Source organism: Hypomesus transpacificus, chromosome 8, assembly GCF_021917145.1.
Source record: "Hypomesus transpacificus isolate Combined female chromosome 8, fHypTra1, whole genome shotgun sequence".
Taxonomy (NCBI): Eukaryota; Metazoa; Chordata; class Actinopteri; order Osmeriformes; family Osmeridae; genus Hypomesus; species Hypomesus transpacificus.
This window is the reverse complement of record NC_061067.1, coordinates 8,210,410-8,231,619: the sequence shown is the minus strand read 5'-3', so window position 1 is coordinate 8,231,619 and position 21,210 is coordinate 8,210,410. Positions and strand designations below refer to the sequence as shown.

The 21,210-nt window shown below is 49.1% G+C and overlaps 2 protein-coding genes across 3 annotated transcripts in view; both read right to left on the bottom strand.

The window, feature by feature from the left end:
* Positions 1-8,583: 8,583 nt before the first annotated feature.
* Positions 8,584-10,408, bottom strand: LOC124470197 (C-C chemokine receptor type 1-like). Its single transcript, XM_047023967.1, has 2 exons — positions 10,313-10,408; positions 8,584-10,024 (listed from the first exon to the last, which is right to left on the bottom strand). The coding sequence occupies exon 2, from the start codon at positions 10,009-10,011 to the stop codon at positions 8,959-8,961; it is 1,053 nt and encodes a 350-aa protein (XP_046879923.1). The 5' UTR covers positions 10,012-10,024; positions 10,313-10,408; the 3' UTR covers positions 8,584-8,958.
* A 240-nt stretch (positions 10,409-10,648) lies between these two features.
* si:dkey-225n22.4 (collagen alpha-1(XXI) chain) overlaps positions 10,649-21,210 on the bottom strand; it is a 30,866-nt gene continuing 20,304 nt past the window's right edge. For both annotated transcript variants that reach the window (XM_047023875.1, XM_047023876.1), the window contains exons 19-32: positions 20,652-20,705; positions 17,575-17,619; positions 17,353-17,406; positions 16,390-16,443; positions 16,162-16,215; positions 15,484-15,555; positions 15,080-15,115; positions 14,296-14,340; positions 13,595-13,627; positions 12,921-13,067; positions 12,756-12,810; positions 12,369-12,563; positions 12,188-12,265; positions 10,649-11,929 (exon numbers count right to left, since the gene is read on the bottom strand). In XM_047023875.1, the coding sequence (XP_046879831.1) occupies positions 11,739-11,929; positions 12,188-12,265; positions 12,369-12,563; positions 12,756-12,810; positions 12,921-13,067; positions 13,595-13,627; positions 14,296-14,340; positions 15,080-15,115; positions 15,484-15,555; positions 16,162-16,215; positions 16,390-16,443; positions 17,353-17,406; positions 17,575-17,619; positions 20,652-20,705 (1,113 nt within the window). In that variant the 3' untranslated portion in view covers positions 10,649-11,738. The remainder of the gene's footprint in view (positions 11,930-12,187; positions 12,266-12,368; positions 12,564-12,755; positions 12,811-12,920; positions 13,068-13,594; positions 13,628-14,295; positions 14,341-15,079; positions 15,116-15,483; positions 15,556-16,161; positions 16,216-16,389; positions 16,444-17,352; positions 17,407-17,574; positions 17,620-20,651; positions 20,706-21,210) is intronic.

Sequence of the window (21,210 nt, the reverse complement as noted above, 5' to 3'; positions counted from 1 at the left end):
CATGTAGTTAGTAGTATTTTTTCTCTATTGTACAGTAGTCAGCTCTCAGTCGGCATTGAAATGCATCGACTGTCAGCAGTGCGACCTCTGGGGAAGTGGAGCGACCAGGTGACATTTCCAGTTTTCATTGTGTGCCGGCCGTGCACCGCGGTGCAGAAGGGATTCACCAGGACCTCCGTTGGTCGGTTCTGCTCACTACCCCCGGCAGCGTGAGGAGATAGACGGGTCTGGCTCAAGCAGTGATGGCGGTTTTCTCCACGCAAGGAGACTCCCAGTCACCCTCCCCGCTCTCCCACTTCTGCCAGGGTCGTCGATGAACGTTGAAGTCACGATCGTGGCTCGGAATTACAATTTACATCCAAGAGGCTCTCTCTCTCTCTCCACTCTCTCTCTCTGTCTCTCATTCTCTCTCTGTTTGTCTCTCTACTCTCCCTCTCTCTCTCGTGCACACGCTCCCTCTATCGTTCGAAGATTTATGTGTGGGGCTCTAACAATATCCTCAGTTATTGCAAGAACCATATAAATAAATCACCATGTCACTATTCTGCGACCATGTCCTGGACTGCTTATGCATTCAGGGTGTGAGTGAGTGGATGTGTGTGTTAGTGTATTTATGTTTGTGTGTGTGTGTAAGTGTATTTATGTTTGTGTGTGTGTGTTAGTGTATTTATGTTTGTGTTTGTGTGTTAGTGTTTTTTTGTTTGTGTGTGTGTGTGTGTGTGTGTGTGCCTGACCGTGCAGTGTCTGTTGCCTCATTAACAGTGTGTGTAAGTGTTTGTCCGTGACTGTGCATGTCGTGCACGCTGAGTGTAACTGGCTGGAATAAGATCTGCTTGATTTATTCATTCAATTACCCGTCGTTTTCATAGGCCTGATCAGGGGCGGTGAAATGTGAGCACCCATAAAACCCAATTGCAATAAGCTAAATGTAATTCAGTTCAGAAGAGCACAGCAGCTTTACTGTAGCTTCTTTACAGAGTTGCAGATGAGGAGAATCCGGAGTGTTTAAAGCAGGATCCATCACAGCTACAGTTGGGTGGAGCTTAAACGTTTTTATCTAGCAATTCTCTGTGTTCGGCAGGTGGTACGATTTACTAGCGACTCTTTATGACTGCGGCCAACGTAGGGATACAGAGATGCAGCCTGAGTCCAGCCGCTCTGTGTGTCTGTTGGAGCCGGGAAGCGACTGCTTCTGAGGCAAAAGAATTCCATGTTGTTCCAAATGTTCCATTTTCTATGTTCCAAGGTAGTCTGCTAGACAGCTAAATAAGGAAATACAAAAAGGACAATTTGGCCGTAGCGCGTGTTCCTGTATCCCAAGGTGACAGTTACGAAGACAACATCGACAGGCATTTCTCCTCAAGTCTGATTGTAACGTTTTTATCCTGTTTTGGAACATGATTGACAGGATGTGTAATGAACTGAAATGATGCCAAGTGTCAAGGTTTATAAAAGTAACCACCTCCCTCCTCCTCCCACCTCCCTCCCACCTCCCTCGCACTCCATCTCGATCACATTTCAAATCAGTCCGAGCTCTATTCAGCGCAACTCCTACAAAACAGCTGACCATCGTCAGCCTGACAGGCGGACACCTGTGCTGTGCGTTCCTCACGAGTCCCACGCTCAACACATTTCCAGGGTACCCTCAGGATGTTTACAGTGATACTGGTGGGAGAAGCAGCATCATGTCTAACCCAGCAGCATCATGTCTAAACCCCACTGCATCAGTCGATGTATTGATGCTGCATAGCTTGACCGTTGCTGAGCCAAGTTAGGCCGTTGGAGGACGAGTCCGATACCTGAATGGCTGCAGGAGAAGCGGCTTTCTGCTTCAGGAGAGCCATTCGTTTCCCAGTATCATAATGCTAATCAGGGGCGTAAGAACAGGGGAGTCAGTCATGGAAGGAGAAAAGGCCTGTATAATTGGAAGGGCACCATAAAGTCTGGGCCTCAACAAGCTATCCTCTGCCAGGGTCCTGGGCATGCAGGCTCACACACACTCCAGCTCACACACATGTACATACACAAGAGCACAAACAGACACACCACAGCATATCTCTCTCTCTCTCTCTGTCTCTCTCTCTCTCTCTCTCTCTCACTCTCATCCTCCATTTCCCCTTCCTTCCATCAACTCCTGCACACACTGCAACATTTTGTCTCTCTATCTCTCTCAGTCCCTATATATCTTCGTCTCTCTCTGTCTCTCTCTCTGTTTGCCTGTCCTCCATCCCAAACTCCCTCCCATCCGCTCTCTGCCAGGCCGAGGTGGTTTGGGCACAGGTCCGGGGGTGTGGGGGGGGGGGATGGGAGGGGCAGCAGAGCAAGCCAGCAGCACGACCCACTGATCTATCCATCACCACTGCGGTGAAGTCTGGCACTGTCAGGAGGAAGGAGGACGCCACCTCCACCCCCACCATCCTTCACCTCAGACGGCCCCTTGCCCGGCTCCACGGCCCCCCTCACAGCCCCCCTCACAGCCCCCCTCACAGCCCCCCTCAAAGCCCTCCTGCTGCCAGGAGAACGGCCTGCTCTTATCTGACCTTGAGAGGTTTGCACTTCAAAAGGCGGGCACACACAGACACATCAAAAACACACTGATTTGTGGAACGGGCCTGGAAGATGTCCTCCTGTGATGGACCTGGATAATTGCTGGACTCGCTTCTATTTCTGTCGCATTTTAAGGGGAGGGAGTTTGAAGGGTTCTGTGAGTGTCTGCCAAGTAGAAGTAGTGGACACATTGGAGACCATCACAACAGATGTTTTTTTAAGCTGGAGCCATGCTTGAACAGAATGGCTGATGGGATAGAAGGATGTTTTTCGTTTTTGAGTTCCATTACCACTGGTATAAATATTACACTATGTTTTTTGTTTAAAATTCTGTTCTTTTTTTTAAAAGCTAGTTTCTGAGGGAAGCCAGGGCCCTTAAAAAAGACACCAAACACCTCCGCACAAAATTGAAAAAACGTTGTAACAGAGAACAAAAACAACAAATTAACGTACGAACAGTTGACAAAGCCAACCGTACAGCTTCCATCTTCCATCCACGTCTGCAAGCCTGCATGAAGCATCCACACTCATCCCCGCATGCCTCGGGCAACTGGGACCTGAAGTCCCTGAGTGGAATGAGCCGAACAAGCCGGAGGAGATGCTGGGAAAGTTCTCTGTGCTGTCAGCGTGTACCGACAGCCAGCCGTGTCTCCCAGCTCAGAGAAGGGCCCCAGGCCTGGAGGAAGCTGCAGTCTGCTGGGTCCTGTTTGCTAACTGTTAACTGCTACTGGGGAAGCGACAGAGGCCGCAGATGTAAAGGACCAGTTTGCTTTTGGAGATGAAAACAAACTATGTATTACGTTTGCGGGGGGGGACATATTGTCTGGTGAATCTTTTAGAAGCCTGTGCTTTCCCAGTCATTAAACTTCAATACACAGTGCAAGCGTCTCTGAAATACACAAACAGCCTCGAGAGCCTTTGCCGTCATGCAATAAGCACCAGTACTATCTTATGCTGTGCATACTGGTGGTAGATACATCATCAGGAATCAAAACTATTTGCCAGGATGTGACTTACAATTGCTTTTTGGAGGTGCTAATGGTCAAATACAGTAAGATGCAGTAAAATGATCACATTTCAGCGAGCTTAAAGTAATAATAATCATAGATTTTGTTTGTAATGCACAGTTAAGATTATAAAAATTAAGGAAAGAACATCAGCAAGGTAAGAAAATCAAAGTAATAAAGACTTTGTCCTGTAGGGGGAATATCCCCAGATTTCTCCCTACCAACGGAGCTGTGGAGTGATGAATGGTCCAGCGAGAAGCACATGTTAAATCACGGAGCTCATTTTAAAAAGTGCCGTTATTTAGCTAAGCTTAACCCCCCGGTTCACTCACCCCTCCAAGCCCTCCCATGAATCCCTCAGCCAACCCAACAGTGGGAATTTGTCATTACAGGAATGACACTGTCAGAATTTAATTAACAAATGTGCAATGAGACAAAATATGTCTCCAAACCATAAAAACCATCGTCGAACAATAAGAAATACTCTATGAGATCTGGGTGTATTTACCCAGACATACTGTTAAATCAATATGTCGTCAACATCGCAGCAGAAAGAGGCGGATGCGCAATCCATATTTCTTTTTGGTCTGGCAGTTTATATTGATTTGTTCTCTTGGTGGCTTCATACACACACACACTAAAACAGTGGGCCATAAAGAAGAAAAAAACAGTTGCTCATATTGTGCAGCAATGAGCTTTAACCTAAAATCAGGAAGTCTGTGAGTCGAACTGAAAACAAGTCTGGGCACATTTTCATGAGGGTATTTGCAAGGTTAATTAGCTACGAGGAGCCTGCGATTTAGCATTAGCCGCAGTGAAAAAGGCCAGGTAGTAATCTGTGGTGGGTTGCTTCATTTTCAGATATAAACTTGAACCTTAAAGCCACCTCATTAAATGTATGAAGCATGTGGTTTTGACTAGCGTGATGGGAACTACCACTCATTTTTAACCAGGTAGAGATTTTAGGTTGTGAATCGATGCAATTTCTTCCCTTTTTGTATTCACACCGTACAGATGATGCATGTGTCTGTCAATTTGTTTGTGATTGCAAAAAGGCCCACAAACACATGACTAATTAGGGAGATATTTTACAGGCCGCAACACTGTTAGAATGCAACTGCTTCACAAATGCTGGAAACCATTTCGGTCTTCTGATTCCCTTTCTACTGTAAAGGGGGAACCAGATTATCGGACCACATTAGTTTATGACGTATCTTAGTTCATCCTCAATTATTTCTCATGAAAACCATGTCAGTTTCCCATTTTCAAATGCACCCTTTCATTGCAGCAGGGCATTCATGTGTAAGCCTCAATGTCTGACTTCTATACCATAGAAACTGTTCAAGCCTTGTTATACTGGTGTGATTGGACCTTGGGTCTTTGAGTTATTTTGTCGATCACTCTGACATACTCTGCTTAGACACAGCCCTTTGCTCTGTCTCCATGTTCTGCTGAAGCTGTGGTTTAATGAAGCAATGTGTCTATAAGGGGATTATACCCTGTATTTACATGGGTGGTGATGACTCATGTCTTACTATATTACTGATGGTGAGGATCCCAGCCACTGGTTTCCAGGCAGATGAGAGAGTGTGTGTGTGTGTGTGTTTGTTTGTTTGTGTGTGCGTGTGTGTGTGTGTGTGTTTGTGTGTGTAGGCTATCATGGTGTCTGCATAATGAGCGATGTGTGTGTTTGTCTGTGTGTTTGTTTGTTTCTGTGTGTGTGTGTGTGTTTGTGGGTGTGTGACAGAGAGAGAATGTGTGTGTGTGTGTGTGTGTATGCTATCATGGTGTCTTCATTCCATGCCAAGGCAGCATGACTGAAGCCAGAAGAAATGCAGATGCCATCTGTGGTGCACGCAAGCCAAAGCAAGCAGGGGGAATTTATAGGAATGTTTACACGTGGCATTTCACCGTCACTGCACAGACACCATACAGATGTGTGGCATTGACATGTAAGCTATAGAGACACACAATACCTTTAGGAGAGCCTAACGTTTTGGTAAAAGGCACTGTTCTGACTTTCTGAAAAACAATAAATTATGCCCGAAATATTGCGGGCAAGCACAAAAATGAAACAAAAAAAGAGCCCTCAGCCTTCAGGCAACCTCCAGTCTCCCGCAGACCCCCCACCGCCCCCCCCACCCCCCACCCCCCCCCCCCCCCCCCGTATCCTCTCCAGACCCCCTAAGCCTCCGCCCCATCAGGAGCACGGCCACAGGTAGACCAGCCAGGTACCGGCTGTGCCTGAAGTCAGTGAGTCTCCCGCTGCCTCTACCAGCATGCCATCACCGCCCCACAGACTGGCTCCCAGAGAGAGGGAGAGGAGGGAGGGAGGGAGGGAGGAAGGGAGGGAGGGAGGGAAGGAGGGGGAATGAGCCTGGGGGGGGGGGGGGGGGAATAAGAGAGGGAGTCATAGAAGGACTGAGGACGGAAGGGAGAGACGTTTTTTGAGGAGGGAGCAAGTTGCTTCTTTTGTGCATGGGAGCATGTCTAGGACTTGTGCCTCCAGAGATAAAACATAAGCTTTTCGGAATGGAACAGAGCCCCAGTGTCTTTGAATGGAACAGAGCCCCAGTGTCTTTGCTTTGTGTGATGCCTGTAGGGAGCTATTTCCCAGTATGTGTCATGTACTGTGTGTTTGCCTTTGTACTTCTGGCATGCTAAAAAAACTGCCTCTACCTCTCCTTCTCCTTCCTCTCTTCCCACCTCCCTCTTTTCACTCGTCCTCTTTCCCTCTTCTCCCTCCCTCTGTCTTTTCTCAATCCACGGCCTGTCGCTTCCTGTCTCTTCCTCCTCTCCTCTCCCATGTTTCTGTCCCGTCTTCCCTCTCTTCTGCCCCTGCTCTGCCTTCCTCTTTATGCTCCCATCTCTCCGAGGCTCATTGCAAAGCTGTGCTGGCTGTGTACGACAACACATACGTAGTCACTGTGACTCATGACAAAGCCCGATTTGTCTTCCCCTGTTCGAGATAGAACTAGGCTCATGTGAACGGTGTGTGTGTGCATGCAAGGGGGCTGTGTGTGCAGTGCTGTGTGTTGTGTGTGTCTGCACTGTGTGTGTGTGTGTGTGTCTGTGTGTGTGTGTGTGTCTGCACTGTGCTGTGTGTGTGTCTGTGTGTGTGTGTGTGTGTGTGCACAGTGCTGTGTGTGTGTATGTGTGCACAGTGTGTGTGCACTGTGCTGTGTGTGTGTCTGTGTGTGTGCACAGTGCTGTGTGTGTGTGTGCACAGTGTGTGTGCATGCACAGTGCTGTGTGTGTGTGTGTGTGTGTGCACAGTGTGTGTGTGTGCACAGTGCTGTGTGTGTGTGTGTTTACAGTGTGTGTGTGTGTGTGTGTGCACAGTGCTGTGTGTGTGAGTCCTGGAGATAAGAGCACACCCTGTATTTCACAATATAGAGTGTGCAGCAATGCTACAGCTTCTGTCCTACTGTCATGACTGTGGTTTGGCTAAAGTAGCAATCCCAGTCATGGAGTTACAGTCAGTGGGATTAACAGTGGTAAAGACTCACGTACATATCCCCCCTCCTCCCCCCCTCCCCCAGTACGCTGCAGCAGTGTTTGTCAGGGAGGCTGTATCTTGTTGGAAAATGACTTAAACACCCTGTAGGTGTGCTGTCTGCACATTGCTTATTCCTGATTCCTCAGACTTAAGAAGCCCAAATCCCAATCTAAGGCCTCCGACACCCAAAACAGCTTCAGGGAAATCAGACACAGCTCCAACCTGGACACACGCACACACGCACACACGTAGGCACACACACTGTCTCCAAAATTGGTATTATGGGCCCTCAGGGTCTGACATAAGTCAAGGCATGGCGCACGTGGCTCTAATCCCCCAATTAAGTCACATTCCCCACAAGTGGAGCTGAGGGGAGAGCAGGCTGACAGTTCCATTAAAAAGCAGGGATGAAATATGGCATGAAGGTGAATAGAGATCTCCCTCTCTCTCCCTCACCTCCTCTCTCTCCCCTTCTCCTCCTCTCTCTCTTCCTCTCCGTGCCGGTGAGAAGTTCTCCGACCTTGCAGTGAGACGTTTCCGCGTCGGCCATGTCTCCTCTCCTCTCCGCAGAGGGAACGCAATCTGGGGGTTTCAATAGACGGTCCTACGGGCTGTGATTAAACTGTTTGGAGAAGCGGGAGGGGGAGGGGAGGGGAGGGGAGGGGAGGGGAGGGGAGGGGAGGGGAGGGGAGGGGGAGGGGAGGGGAGGGGAGGGGAGGGGAGCTTTTGTTGCTGATGTTTGGTGGTTGTTGCTTTTTCTTCACCACCTCTGGCACCTCGTTTTATCGAGCAGGAAGCGAGACAAGGCGCATCACCAGTCAGAGCGCCGCTGCTATCTCTGCTGACAGGGTTGTTGAGGTACCACAGCAATATATTCAGGATCCCCTCAGGTTATGGATCCCAGTAAGTGCTTCCACCTGCCAGGTGGTAGAGGGGTGAGGGGAGTAAGGTTTACAGACTTGGAGGTGCTTTCAGGGGGAGTCTGAGGCAGGGTGAAGGGGGGTGAGTGAGAGTGTAACAGACTCTGTTGCACTGAAACGTCCCCAGCGACGACCAAGTCCAGCCGAGTTGCTTTTAAGAAACAGCCAAAATGTTTACATTCACCCCCCCCCCCCCCCCCACATGCTTGCTGAGTTTGCATGAATTTCCATCTTCCACTCCTACACCAGCAGTGTCTATTTCTGACAGTGACTCTCACCCACAGGAACTACGCACACTTCCTCCTTCAGTTTCTTGCCCAATGATTGACCAGATCCTACTGGATTAGGCACCACTGTGAACTGACTGACTGTACAGGTCACACCATTTTTACTTCCTAGTCATAAATTACTTGTCTTAAAGGATTTTGCTTGTGTGCTTGTGTCCTGTCTCATGGAAGCTGCCTAGGTATGATGGCAGCTCAGATGAAACTAGTTTTGGTGTTTGAAAGTCCTTTTCTGTGAACATTATATGGAACATAAAAAAGTGACCACACAAGAACACAGTACACAGGTCAGACCACAAAAAAGCATTCATTAATTATTCCTTGTACATTTAAGAGAACACTTGTGATTCACCTTTTTTACTATATGCATACAGAAATACACAATATTTCTCAATCTACATTCCACAGTACAGTACCTGGCTGTATTGATGTGTTTTCCAAGGCTTCAGAACACAAACCCTATCCTTCTGCTTCTTCCAATCAAGCCCTGATACCCACTTCCTGTAAAATCATAAATATGTGACAGGATTGGTCAGGTCAAAAACATTTGGCAACATATATCCTCGCCTTAACCCCTGGCAACTACATCATCGTGTTGTAAAATATCAGGCTTTTCGTTTTGAGGCTTTGGGGGGCATAATTGAAGTTGTGCTGTACGTGCCCTTCCTGAACACCAATTACACCGCGAGACACTGTACAACTTAAGAGTCGTTCGTCCTGTCAGTACCTAACTCTCCCCCTTCTATTTTCCGTATCTTGCTGCTCTTACTACTCTGGCTGACCCTGATGTGTTCCCTCAGCCACGGCATGGAGGTCACCAGCAGCAAGCGGAAGTGGTTCTGGAACTTCCTGCCTACGAAGGTGTAGAACATGGGGCTGATGCAGAAGTACAGGTAGGTGAGGTGCCTGGTCAGGTGGAGGGTGTAGCCGAGGCGGTTGGTCTGCTCGCAGGACTTGTTCTTGAAGGAGTCGAGGAGAAAGACGACGTTGTAGGGGGCCCAGCAGATGAAGAAGAACAGCACGATGACGAAGATGAGCCTGACTGTGCGGAACTTGCTCACCACCCTGGAGGAGATGACCGTCATGATGATCCTGGTGTAGCAGGAAACAATCACCACCAGCGGGAAGAGGAAGAACACCACCAGTTGGATGTAGAGCTCCCATTGGTCAAGGAGCTCCAAGTTTAACCAAGTCGACCAGTCCAGCTTCATGCACAGCATGCTCTCGTCGCCTCGATAGGGCCTCAAGTCGTTGACCAGAAGGTCCTTGGAGCAGGACAGGATGCTGATAAGCCACACCCCCACACACGCCGCAATGGCGTAGCCCCGCCTCCTGAAGCGGTGGGCCTCCAGAGCGTGGACCACGGCCAGGTAGCGGTCAAAGGTCATGAGGGTGAGGAACAGGATGGAGCTGTAGAAGCCCAGGTTGTAGGTGCTGCACACCAGCTTGCACATGCTCCTGCCGAACACCCAGGTGGAGAGCTGGTGGTAGACGCCCAGGAAGGGCAGGCTGAACATGAACAGCAGGCCGGACGCCACCAGGTTGACCAGGATGATGTTGGTTACTGTGTTCATCTTCTCAAACTTGTAGAGGATCACTAGGACCAGGCTGTTGCCCAGCAGGCTCAGGACAAAGATCAAGTAGAAGAAGATGGACAGCTGCGCACCAAAGGCATTGTTGTCTTCTCGGTCGCAGAATGTCTCATCATCAGGGTATGTCATGTAATCTACAGTGTAGTTGCTATCCATATCCATGTCTTGGAAACACCTACAAAATAACAAAATAACTTTACTGAACTAGTATTTTGAGGGAGTTAGATCAATAAAAAAAATATGTTTACATCCCTAAAACATTGCAGTACTGTAAAAATGTGCACAGACATGAAGACATGTCACTTTCTTCCCCACAAAAATCGTACAGGAGGTTTGTATGTTGGAAATGTATGTTGGTTGATACTGCCATGAGTACTCTTGGCTAAGCCTATGACATCAGAACATTGCCTCAGGGATCAATAAAGATCAGTTAATTCAATTCTGTTTAAATCCAATGACTTACCCCAAAACCTTGACTGGAGTGAGTGCTTGCAGCAAGTGGAGGGTAGGGTTGGAGTGAGCTTCCTTTTTCACTGAGATAAGTTAGGACTCGAGGGTGACTACACAGGGGCAAGTGACTCTGTGTGTGTGGGGGGAGGAGGAGAAACAGAGAGAGACGAGAGAGAGAGAGAGAGAGAGAGAGAGAGAGAGAGAGAGAGAGAGAGAGAGAGAGAGAGAGAGAGAGAGAGAGAGAGAGAGAGAGAGAGAGAGAGAGAGAGAGAAGAGAGAATGACATACAGACACAGCAAGGGGTGGAGAATACACAAGAAATACCAACCATACACCCTGTGAATCATCCTCACTTTGAACATGTGTTTTATTTCCACATTCAACCGATAAGATTAACATTAATAGGGCACAGTATTTCTTAAAAGGAAATCAAATAACATACCAAGAGTTGTTAAGTAAAGAGAAATTATTCAAATTTGACAACATCTGGTATGACAGTTATGAAAGTTAAACAAACGAGAAAAATGCTATTCAGAGAAACCAAAGTATATTTAATCATTACCAGTAGTCTTTTCACAGCAGAATTACAAACATAAACTGTTATTGGATATGGGAAATGGGGAAATGCCACATAATGTGAAGCTATCTTGCGACTCGTTAGTAAAGTCAAGGTGATGTGTGAAAAATGTAATCAAGAGATGCTTCATGAGGAGTAAAATGTAGATAGTTTCTGCAACATAAAAACTTGAACTTAGAGAAGTATGTTAGAAGAGAACAATGCCCCATTGATGACTAGATAGACAGTTTCAACATCTCTTAAGTCATAAACTGCCCCTCTGAAGTTGGTGCTGAGGTTTAGTTGCCTTGTTCAGCCCTATCTGGGTTCACAAGACCACTTTATAAAGGAATACCCCTGTCATGATATAACATTTAACACAATGATATGTCCAACATGGAGGTCAAGTTACAGTACCATTGGCAGTGCAGTATGTACAGGATAACAAAACATTTTGTCTTGGTCAAAATGAAAGGAAAGAAAATGTGAAAAAAATATCATAAATACATCAATTTTATCCTTGAGGAACGATCATCCTGAAGAGTCCAAAACATTAGACATGATGCCCTTTGACCCTGAAACCTCTCAAAAGCCTGGGCTCAAGGGTTACGGCAAACCAATACGACACCCGACAGTCCTCATTTCTACCAATCTAGTAAAAAAAGGGACCCCTGTTCTCCCACCAAACAACCAAGTCCATGACAAGACAGGCTGGTGTTCCAGACACAGGTTAAGCATAGTCGAGGGTATAAAATGTTTGAACTTCATTTAAAGGAGACTCGAAAACACATCTACGCTAGTCTCCACCTGTGTCAGGTAAACCGTCCATATTTTGTTACACAACGTTGACCTTTGACCCGCTACAAGTACGAGTGGCAGCCAATCAGAAGTTGGGCCCCTTGCTGTAGCGGTCCTCCCTGTGGTCGTAGGCTTGGTAACACATGGACATGTCACACACTCCCGGAAGCCCCGGGGAGCCCCGTTTACCGGGAACGCCCGGAGAACCGAACTTCCCGGGTATCCCTTGGGGCCCTGGGCGTCCGACACCGTCCGAGCCACGAGGTCCCTGGTCTCCTGAGGTGAAGTGAAGGGGGGGAGAGGAGGGAGCAGGCGGCGGGGTCAACAGATACCAATAGTGCAAAAGAAGTAGCAGGAAGCTACCGTGACAAGATTGTGAGTGTTGGGAGAACTGCCTTTGACAGACAAAGGTGCCGAGGGTTTACCCTCGTTCAAGCAAACAGACAACTAAATCTCTCGTGAGGTTTCGACAAACATTCCTAATCCCTCAGTATCCAGCCCAGTTAAGACTTAATCCTGCCGGCTGTTACTCACCTGGCTGTCCAGGGGGCCCTGTCGGACCAGGGCGGCTCTCTCCTCTCGTCCCCTTCAAGCCCCGCGGCCCCATGTCACCTGGGACGACACAACATTCACTGTCCAGAGGAAGCCACAGCATGCACATCCCAAACGAATGAAACTCTCCACTGTCATTGTCATCGCCCGGTTCCTCCGTCACCTTTGAGGCCTTGGGGTCCGTGGTGGCCGGGGGGGCCCTGGTAGCCCTGAAGGCCTGTCCTGCCGGGGTATCCAGGCTGGCCGTTGGAGCCCTTGGGCCCTGGAGCTCCAGGGTGACCTGGGGTTCCCTTCTCTGCCTGGCAGGGCTCACAGCTGCTGGGGGGGGCCAGGCTCTGCAACAGCTGGGGCAACTGGCCTGGAGAGAGAGGGGGGGGGGGGGGGAATGGGTGGACCATAAAGTCAAACTCATGTTATCTCCTGTTCTACTATTATCTGAAGAGATAGCAAGAGAGAGAGAGAGGCAGGGAGAGAGAGAGAGACAGAGAGGACATATCAGGTTCGTGGATGAGAGAGCGAGCGAAGCATCGGCGGACAGGGAAACACTCACTCCTCAGCACGGCTCCACAGAGCTTCATCAGGTGGTCGTCCGAAGGCGGCTTCCCCTGAAACCCAGATAAGAGAGTCCTCCCGTCAGTCCCTGCGCTCCCCGTCCGACCGACCGTCCGACCGTCCGGCGTTCGCAGGAAAAGGTCAGGTGACTCGAGAGACTCACCGGCTTCCCCGGGTAGCCCGGGACGCCTGGTTGCCCCGGCAACCCGTCTTGGCCGCTGGATCCCCGCGGCCCGACGGCGCCGGCGTGTCCCACGTCCCCTTTCTTCCCATCATGCCCTTTGGCACCCATCTCTCCCAGGACGCCTTTCTGTGAGACCAGACACACACACGCGGACACACACACACGTCATAACGCACACACGCAGTGAACAATGTGCTGTCAGAAAGGACCATACTCTTTTGTGCAAAAATGTCCCGGTAACCCCCTCCATCATCTCGGTCGACCTATTTTCGACCTTGAGCCAAAACGTCTCCAGAGACCTTACTTAGATCTGAATCCTGCACGTCTGTCACTCAAGCTCTGCTCTGACAGTCACAAAGAGGCTTCCTACCAAAGGAGCTTTTACACAGCCAAATCCCTATTGGCCGCGAGGGCTGGGGCACTCGCTACATTGCTTTTACACATGCTACATCCTATCGTAGATGTGTATCCTGCGAGGCAGATTTATCCGTGCCCCTTAGGCCAGGGTCTCTTGGGTGTCACGCAGGAACACCCCTGGGTGTGCTCTGTTCCCGCAGCTCTGCGAGGAGCTCACTGACAGTCTCGTGGGCGGGGAGTTATGTAGAGGCTTGGAGAATAGATTAGATCTAACACTGCAGTCTAATTCTACAAACCTCTCCTTTTCCTCCTCTGGGTCCCACTTCACCCTGCCAAAGAAGGGAAGAGGGGAGGGTAGACAGAAGAGAGGAGAGGGGAGGGGGGGGGGAGAGAGAGGATGAGAGGGATAGAAGACGACAAAAGAGATGAGAGGGGGAGAGAAGAAGAGAGAGAAAAGATGAGGAGGAAAAGAGGAGGGAAGAAAAGCGAGTTATAAAATGCACCCCGTCTTGCCAAAGATACACAACATGTTCACCGTTCCCTGCAGATGAAAGCACTCATATTATTTAAATAGTTTCTCCTGTGGCGCCAACGTTTCCCTGCATTATTGCACATTACTGCATTCTGTTCTTCCTCTTTACACAATCCTGTGACTACAGCTGAACTATCCTGTACAGCAACCCTCTGGAGTAGAACAGCTATGGGGTTGTCATGGCAAGCAGGCCCCTCATACAGTCAGTGACTGAAGAGCTGGACGATGAAAGCAGGAAGTAAGAAATGCTGGGTCATATGCCTGCCACTCTGAGAGCACTTGGAGAGAACCTGTTGATGACAATAATTCAACAACAAGGCCCACAAACTGACACACACAACCAACTCATCGCACACGCACACGCGAGCCACCGGGAGAAAGGCGTGCGCGTGCACGCCACGGCGACGCTAAAGCAACTGTGACCACCAGTGCCACCCAGTGGTGGGTAGAGGAAACTGCACTCACCGGCAAGCCGGCCGTTCCCTGAGCGCCGTCACTTCCCCGCTCCCCCTGGAACAAGAAACCTGGATGAAATGGATGTATGTGTGCGTGCGTGCATGTGTGTGTGTGCGTGCGTGCATAGATTTTCTGGGCACCCCGATTTTTTTGAGTCAGTGCAATTACGATATGCTATCATGCAAAGGTATAGCTGGACTGCACATGGTAGTGCAGGACCAGCGTCCAGCAGCACGAGGACGATCATCACCAGCTGAAGAGGAAGGGCTGACTGGTTGAGACAGATCGATGTGGACAGACAGACCCCCGGGAGCACACGGGCAGCGACACAGGGACGTCTTTCTCAAGGTAGGACACCACAACTCAAGAGACCTTGTCTGAAGTGATTATGTACGACACTTCTGAGCAGAGTGTTACTCATTAAACACTAATTACATTGTAAGCACAGTTCTTCTATGGGTCATCTATGGTATTAGTGCTGGTGTTGTGCTGACCTGAGTAAAACTTGATTACTATATTTCGCTAAGTGCTTTCCAACGAATGTATGCTGGATGCACAGGTCAGAGATAAACACCACAGCATGCACCCATATCCCCAGGTGAATTAGCTCTGAAATTCTATGTGAATCATCAGAGATTTTAATGTGGTTTTTGAAGACATGCTAACAAGCTAGGCTAATGAAGCAGCTTTGTACAGTACTGTAGGTGTGATCAGATCACACGTGACTCCATGGCAACTGTAGCTATCTCCACTCTTTTTCTGAGAGACCCAATGAGAGAGCAGAGGAAGTTACCTGGCTTCCTTTAGGCCCCGTCTCTCCACTCTCGCCCTGAAAAACAAGAGCGGCGAATACGTCAAAGCGAAGGCAGGCGTCTGGGATGGCCCACAGTTTAAAATCACTGACAAACCCTTCAGCCCTTCTCCACGCCAGGATGTAAGTAAACATAAATAATGCACAAAACAAATATGCATTATGCAGAGTCGTCAACATTTTATGGCAGAAACATGCAAATGAACAGGCTCCTGGCTCTAGCGGTCATAAATCATGCACATATCATCGCCGCCAAGGCAACAGGCAGACTTGTTAGCTCCCCCACAGGTGATTTTGGTTTGTTTGTTATTAAATTCCCGCTTTATTTGTCTACTTCCTGTTGCGCTGGTGTGACTTCTATCAACACTCAACAGGTGTCGCCTCACCTTGTGACCTTTGAACCCTGGCAGCCCCATGGAACCTGGTTGCCCTGAAAACCCCGGATCACCCGGTGACCCCTACAGAGGTGACAGGTGAGAGGTCGCACAGGTAAACATCTCACATGCAACATTTTTACTCCCCAATTGAAGTCGGTTTTCTACAAACACGCTACAAAACCTTTAGGCACCTGCAGCAGTCGCCTTTCAGACTGTGTTGTGGATATGATGCTCACTCAAGCATATCAGCATCAGCAAAAAATGACGGCATAAGTTACCCACAATGTGACAGTTTGGTCTGGAATAGTCCTTCTTGTGCAATTTCACAAGTAATTTCAAGTAAAGCAAACTTCATTCATCGGTGTAGTAATATCCTGTTCCAGCAGTGACAACACTCAGTGTCTGTACTCTGATGAGTCAGACCGGGAGGACAGAAAGGCTTGAGGAGGAGGGGAAGGGAGGGAGGGAGGGAGGGAGGGAGGGAGGGAGGGAGGGAGGGAGGGAGGGAGGGAGGGAGGGAGGGAGGGAGGGAGGGAGGGAGGGAGGGAGGGGGAGGGAGGGAGGGAGGGAGAAGGACAGGTGAAGGGAAAAACCAAGGCACACGCAGAGAGATAGAGGAGAGGAAGCGTGTAGGCGTGTGCGTTTCCTGACTCTTCATCCCGGAGTGCGTCTCCACTGGCGTCTCACCTTTTGGCCAGGCAGTCCAGTTGAACCAGATGTTCCTTGGTCTCCACAGCTCCCCTGAATACAGACCCACATAGCTGACCGAAACACATTTGACCTCTCGTCGAAAGAGAAACAAAGTCTGAGCGAATTCTATCATTATCAGGAGAGCAGTGAATAGCCTGGACACTGGGGACAGGGCATTAGCATTAGCATAATCGCTAATTAAAACAGACGGCCGAGGGGACAGACCTTGGGGCCATCTCGTCCATTCTCACCAGGCACTCCTACAGGGCCCTGCATGCCCTGGAGGGAAGGAGAGAGAGAGAGACGGAGGGGGGGAGCGAAAGAGATAAAGTGAGAGAGTGGGAGATTTACAAAAGGAGAGAGAGGAGAGGGAAGGGGGAGAGTGGGTAAGATGACTTTAGGGGCTGCAGTGTGACAAAACAGCCTGACAGCTTAGTCAGAAAACACCAGAGGAAAAATGACATGGCGCTGTTCCATTTGAGGATTGTTCCTGTTTAGGACTTTTCCAGTCTAGCTTCAGTTGCTGTCCAACCCTCTTCTATTCTAGGAGGGTTTGATATAAAAAGAGGAATAAAGCTAGCCTGCTAATGACAAAGCCTACCGTTAGTTAAATACAATTTATTGATTTACCTTATCTTACCTGGAGAGACAAAAGATTGGTTTTAATCTCAAGAGGAGATGATTCGTTTTGCACCAGATGTCAAGTCTCACCAGACATGGGTATTGACCTGTTCCTCTTCCTGACCAGGAGGTGGTGCTAGCGCCGGAGCCCGGTGGTGTGCATGAGAGCGTCTGGAGGGTAATGCGTGACTCGTCTGTGGCTGACTGTAACCTTGCCTTCCACCAGTTGAGGGAGCAGAACTCCTCAGGGGCAATCTCTCCAGTCATCTAACACGCCCTCGTCTGAGCAGCTACAATCAGCCATCTCTAATTAACACCAGAACAACATAGACACCGAGTCCCGCCGTTCTGACTATTTATCACCTTGAGGCCTTGTGGAGCTAGTTAGCAGTAATGCTATAGAGCACTTACATCATTTCCTGCCATCAAGCTAAGGTGCTATACCTTGCCCGTTGGGGATAATAAAGATGACCTTGGCCTAAACACGACTTTATCTCTCTCTTTCTCTTTATCTCTCTCTCTCTCTGTCTGAGTCTGACTTGTTATGGAGGAGAAGATGAGACCTACCGGAGGTCCTTTAGGCCCTAGAGCACCGTTCGGTCCAGGCAAGCCTCTCTCCCCCTGCGGAAAGACCAGAGGCATCTTATATCCTGCAGAGAGCAGATCGGCCAAGCTGTTCTGGTTCCCCAGCAGAGACGTGCATCGCACTCACGGTGCATTGATCCTACCATTGTACACTGTATTGACCAGATGGGCTGTGATTGGCTAGACTGTACAGTGGGACCTTACCAGAGGTCCTCTTGTCCCCGCCTGTCCAGGAAGTCCACGAATCCCCTGAGGATGAGACAGCCTCGTCATGACAAGGCACATGATCAACAACACGCTGGATCACTTTCACAGCTCCAGCACTTTGTACATTCTTAGATTCTTTTTCCTCGCCTTAATGAACCAGTCTGACAGCTCCTGTTTTCCTTGCTTCAAGCTGGAGTGAGCTGGGGTCAGCTGGGGTCCTCAGAGGGCCTGACGGATGGGGGCTCCACTTACCTCATTTATTACCAGCAGGGAGCAGGGCCTGAGCCTTAACTGGGTGAACTTCCCCATCAGGGTACGCATGCACACAAACACACTGTGTGTACACACAGTCATGCTCTCACACTCTCTGTCTATCTTCCTATCCTTGTCCCCCGCTTCTCTCTCTCTCTTTGGTAGGAGGAAATACGCCTAGGTGTGATATCAAGCATCTCCAAAACAACCCTCACCTTTCAGAGAAAACACACACAGATGCACATGGTCCAACACACCCACAGAAAAACACACACACTCCCAGAAACACACACTCACAAAAATAGACAGTTATGGTTTAGTTGGTTGTCTTGGCTACACAGCAGGCCCAGCAAGGATATAGCCCTGTGATTCAAACTGTTACTTATCAGCCTACCTGCATTCACACAAACACTAACACAAAACCCGGTTGTGGTATATACCAAAAAACGGAATTATGACAAAACACACACACACGTACACACACAGTTTATCATTAAAGGAGAGGGCAGAGGAGAGGAAGGAAGATAAGAGGACAGTGTGTCTTTGATGTTGGTCCCAGTGTTCCATCCTGATCCGCATTAACGACTCATTTGATCAGAGGAGGCGCGCACGTCGGAGCAGAGGTCCCAGGGGCCGTCTCCCCTCGGGGGGCCCAGGGGCCGTCTCCCCTCTGGGGGGCCAGGGGCCGTCTCCCCTCGGTGGGCCCAGGGGCCGTCTCCCCTCTGGGGGCCCAGGGGCCGTCTCCCCTCTGGGGGCCCAGGGGCCGTCTCCCCTCTGGGGGGCCAGGGGCCGTCTCCCCTCTGGGGGGCCAGGGGCCGTCTCACCTCGGGGGAGAGCGCGGGGGCTCACTCTAGGGCTCACTCTCGTCAAACTGGCTTCTGCTCAAGGTTTTCACCCATCGCATGCGAGCGTGGTTTGATTCGGAAAACAAAGCTGCGTGTGTGTGATTGTGTGCGTGCGAGAAGGTTTCTCTGCATGGGAGAAAGGGTGGGTACACGTCCTTAATAAGGGTGGGTACAAGCCCTCAACACTGGGGTTTGAAATACTAATTAAATACTGACTGTTGCCAACCTAATCAGGCCTTCCATAACAGCAATCAAACGCAGTAGTAACACAATTTACGACATGTTCATGCATAGTCATTTGTTCACTGATGTATTTTACTGTCTGAGCGTTGTATAGTTTCATGTATGTATGTATTTTGATTGAAGCACTGTCATATCCCTAACTGACTGCCCCAACGGGGTCAATGTTGTATTGAATTGAATCAGAAAATAGCAATAACCCTTTACAATGCCAGTTTGATAGCCAGTCAACAAGGCCTCTGGGTAATGGAGTAAGTGGAGTCAGACAAGCCGAAAGAGACTGCAGTCTATAAACTATAGCTTGTGGGTGATGATGATGACTTAACCAGACTCTCACACACTCGTATCCATGTTTACTGACTGTTCTGGCTGACTGTTTCGGCGGAGGCTGGGCACGTCGACACCACATAAACACACACCACAGCCACCCGGAATAAATGTTTAGGAGGAAACAGTTTGATAAAGAATTCAAACCACATGCTGCTTCAGTGATTCTGTGATGGGCCACCTCAGGTAGGCTATCTCCCAGACGTCTGAAGGTACAGTTTGACGTTCATCTACTATGATGTTCTGTTTGAAGCACGCCTGTGCAGAGGTATGTTGGTTAGTGGTTGGCAGCCATTATGTTCCGTGCATTATGTCAACCACTGTGGTTGAGTTACAAACACTGGCTGTCGCCGCCGCTGCAAAACAAGCCTGGAGACTAACCAAACCTCACAGGAGACATGCAACAGCTGCTGCACTCCTTCACATCCTCTCTCTATCTCTCTCTTTTGCGCGGTATCACTCCATCCTTTATCTCTCCCTCTCTCTCTTTTACTCTCTCCCTCCCTTTCTTTCTCTTTTGCTCTCTCCCTCCCTCTCTCGTTCTCTGAACCTTCATCTCTTGTCTAATCACGACACACAGCAGATAACAGTGATCTATCTCCTGTGTTGTTATTGCCTCTGTCAAGCTTCTTAAAATGTTCTGTTGTCGATCAGACAGTGTACTATTCAATATTTAACCTGGGATTGTGTGTGTATACGTGTTAGGCGCGTGTGTGTAAGTGTTGGGCGTGGGAGTGGGTGTGAACATGGTGGTTGGGTGTGTGTGATTGTGTGGCGGGTGTGTGTGTGATTGTGTGGCGGGTGTGTGTGTGTGTAGGTGTGTGTGTGTGAGAACATAGTGTATGTGTGTGCACCGTGGTTGTGTGTGTGTGTCTTTAACCATGAGTGGTGTGTGTGGCAGTGTACGTGTTGGGCGTGTGTCCTGGCTGAGGTTGGTAAACCCAGTGGTGGAGTATTTGGGGGCGGCTCCGGAAAGGTTGCGTGCCTACTTCCTAATGCCTCTTTCACCCCAGATCTTTATGAAGTCACTTAAAAAGTACTTTCTGATTATAGCTTTTTAGTGCTGAACGGGCAGAAAACGTGTTTGTTTGTGGGCAATCTCCACATTTGTTGCTCCATTCACATGACTGACTTTCCCCAACACTTTTGATGTACAACACACAGAGCTGATTTCAGGAATGGGTTCCCCAACATCTTAAAAAATAATCAGCAATACCTGTTATTTCTTGAAACACTAGGAAGCTTGTCGTCACCAATCAGACAGTTGGATGCAGTTGGATGAACATTTCTTTCACGTTCTTTCACACTGGTTGCTTTCTGCAATGTATCCTGCTGTAACTGTCCTCCAACTCAGTGACGATAGTGTTTGTGTGGTTTGTTTGTATTCTGTGTGAGGAGCTTCAGACTTACCGGGACTCCTTGCAGACCATCTGTTCCACTCAGCCCAGCATCTCCCTTCTCTCCCTGGGAAGACAGCACCAGCGTTAGACCCCAGGGTGGAGGAACACAGAACAGGATGTGACAAGAGCACATGCCTACGTAGACAGATCTTCCATGTGTAGACAGTGTATGCTCTTCATTTATGTTTCTTTTGGACATAATGTGCAGCGGTGCAACCGAGGGAAATTATTCTGAATCCCTCACTCCCAACCCTCCCCAAACAATACACCTGGGCATACTGTGTTGCAAAGCTACACAAACATTCTGGATTTCAAATACATTCTTAATTCCCTTTGGCCACCCAACTTAGTTTCCCTCAAATTACACCCAAATTCATGACGGATTTGGGAGGGAATGAATGGTTTACAGCAGAAGCCCTTGACTCTCTGTTGAATCAATCCAATAGTTGAGTGTTCAGGGACAGTAAGCGACCATGCTTCAGGGCAGGGAGACAGACCAGCTGACCACAACCAGTGGTTTGGTTTACCCTCCCGCCCACTATTCTGGACACTGGACACACTGACGGGCT

Coding starts and splice junctions, on each gene's coding strand:
- LOC124470197 (XM_047023967.1), bottom strand. CDS start 10,011: ATGGATATGGATAGCAACTACACTGTAGATTACATGACATACCCTGAT.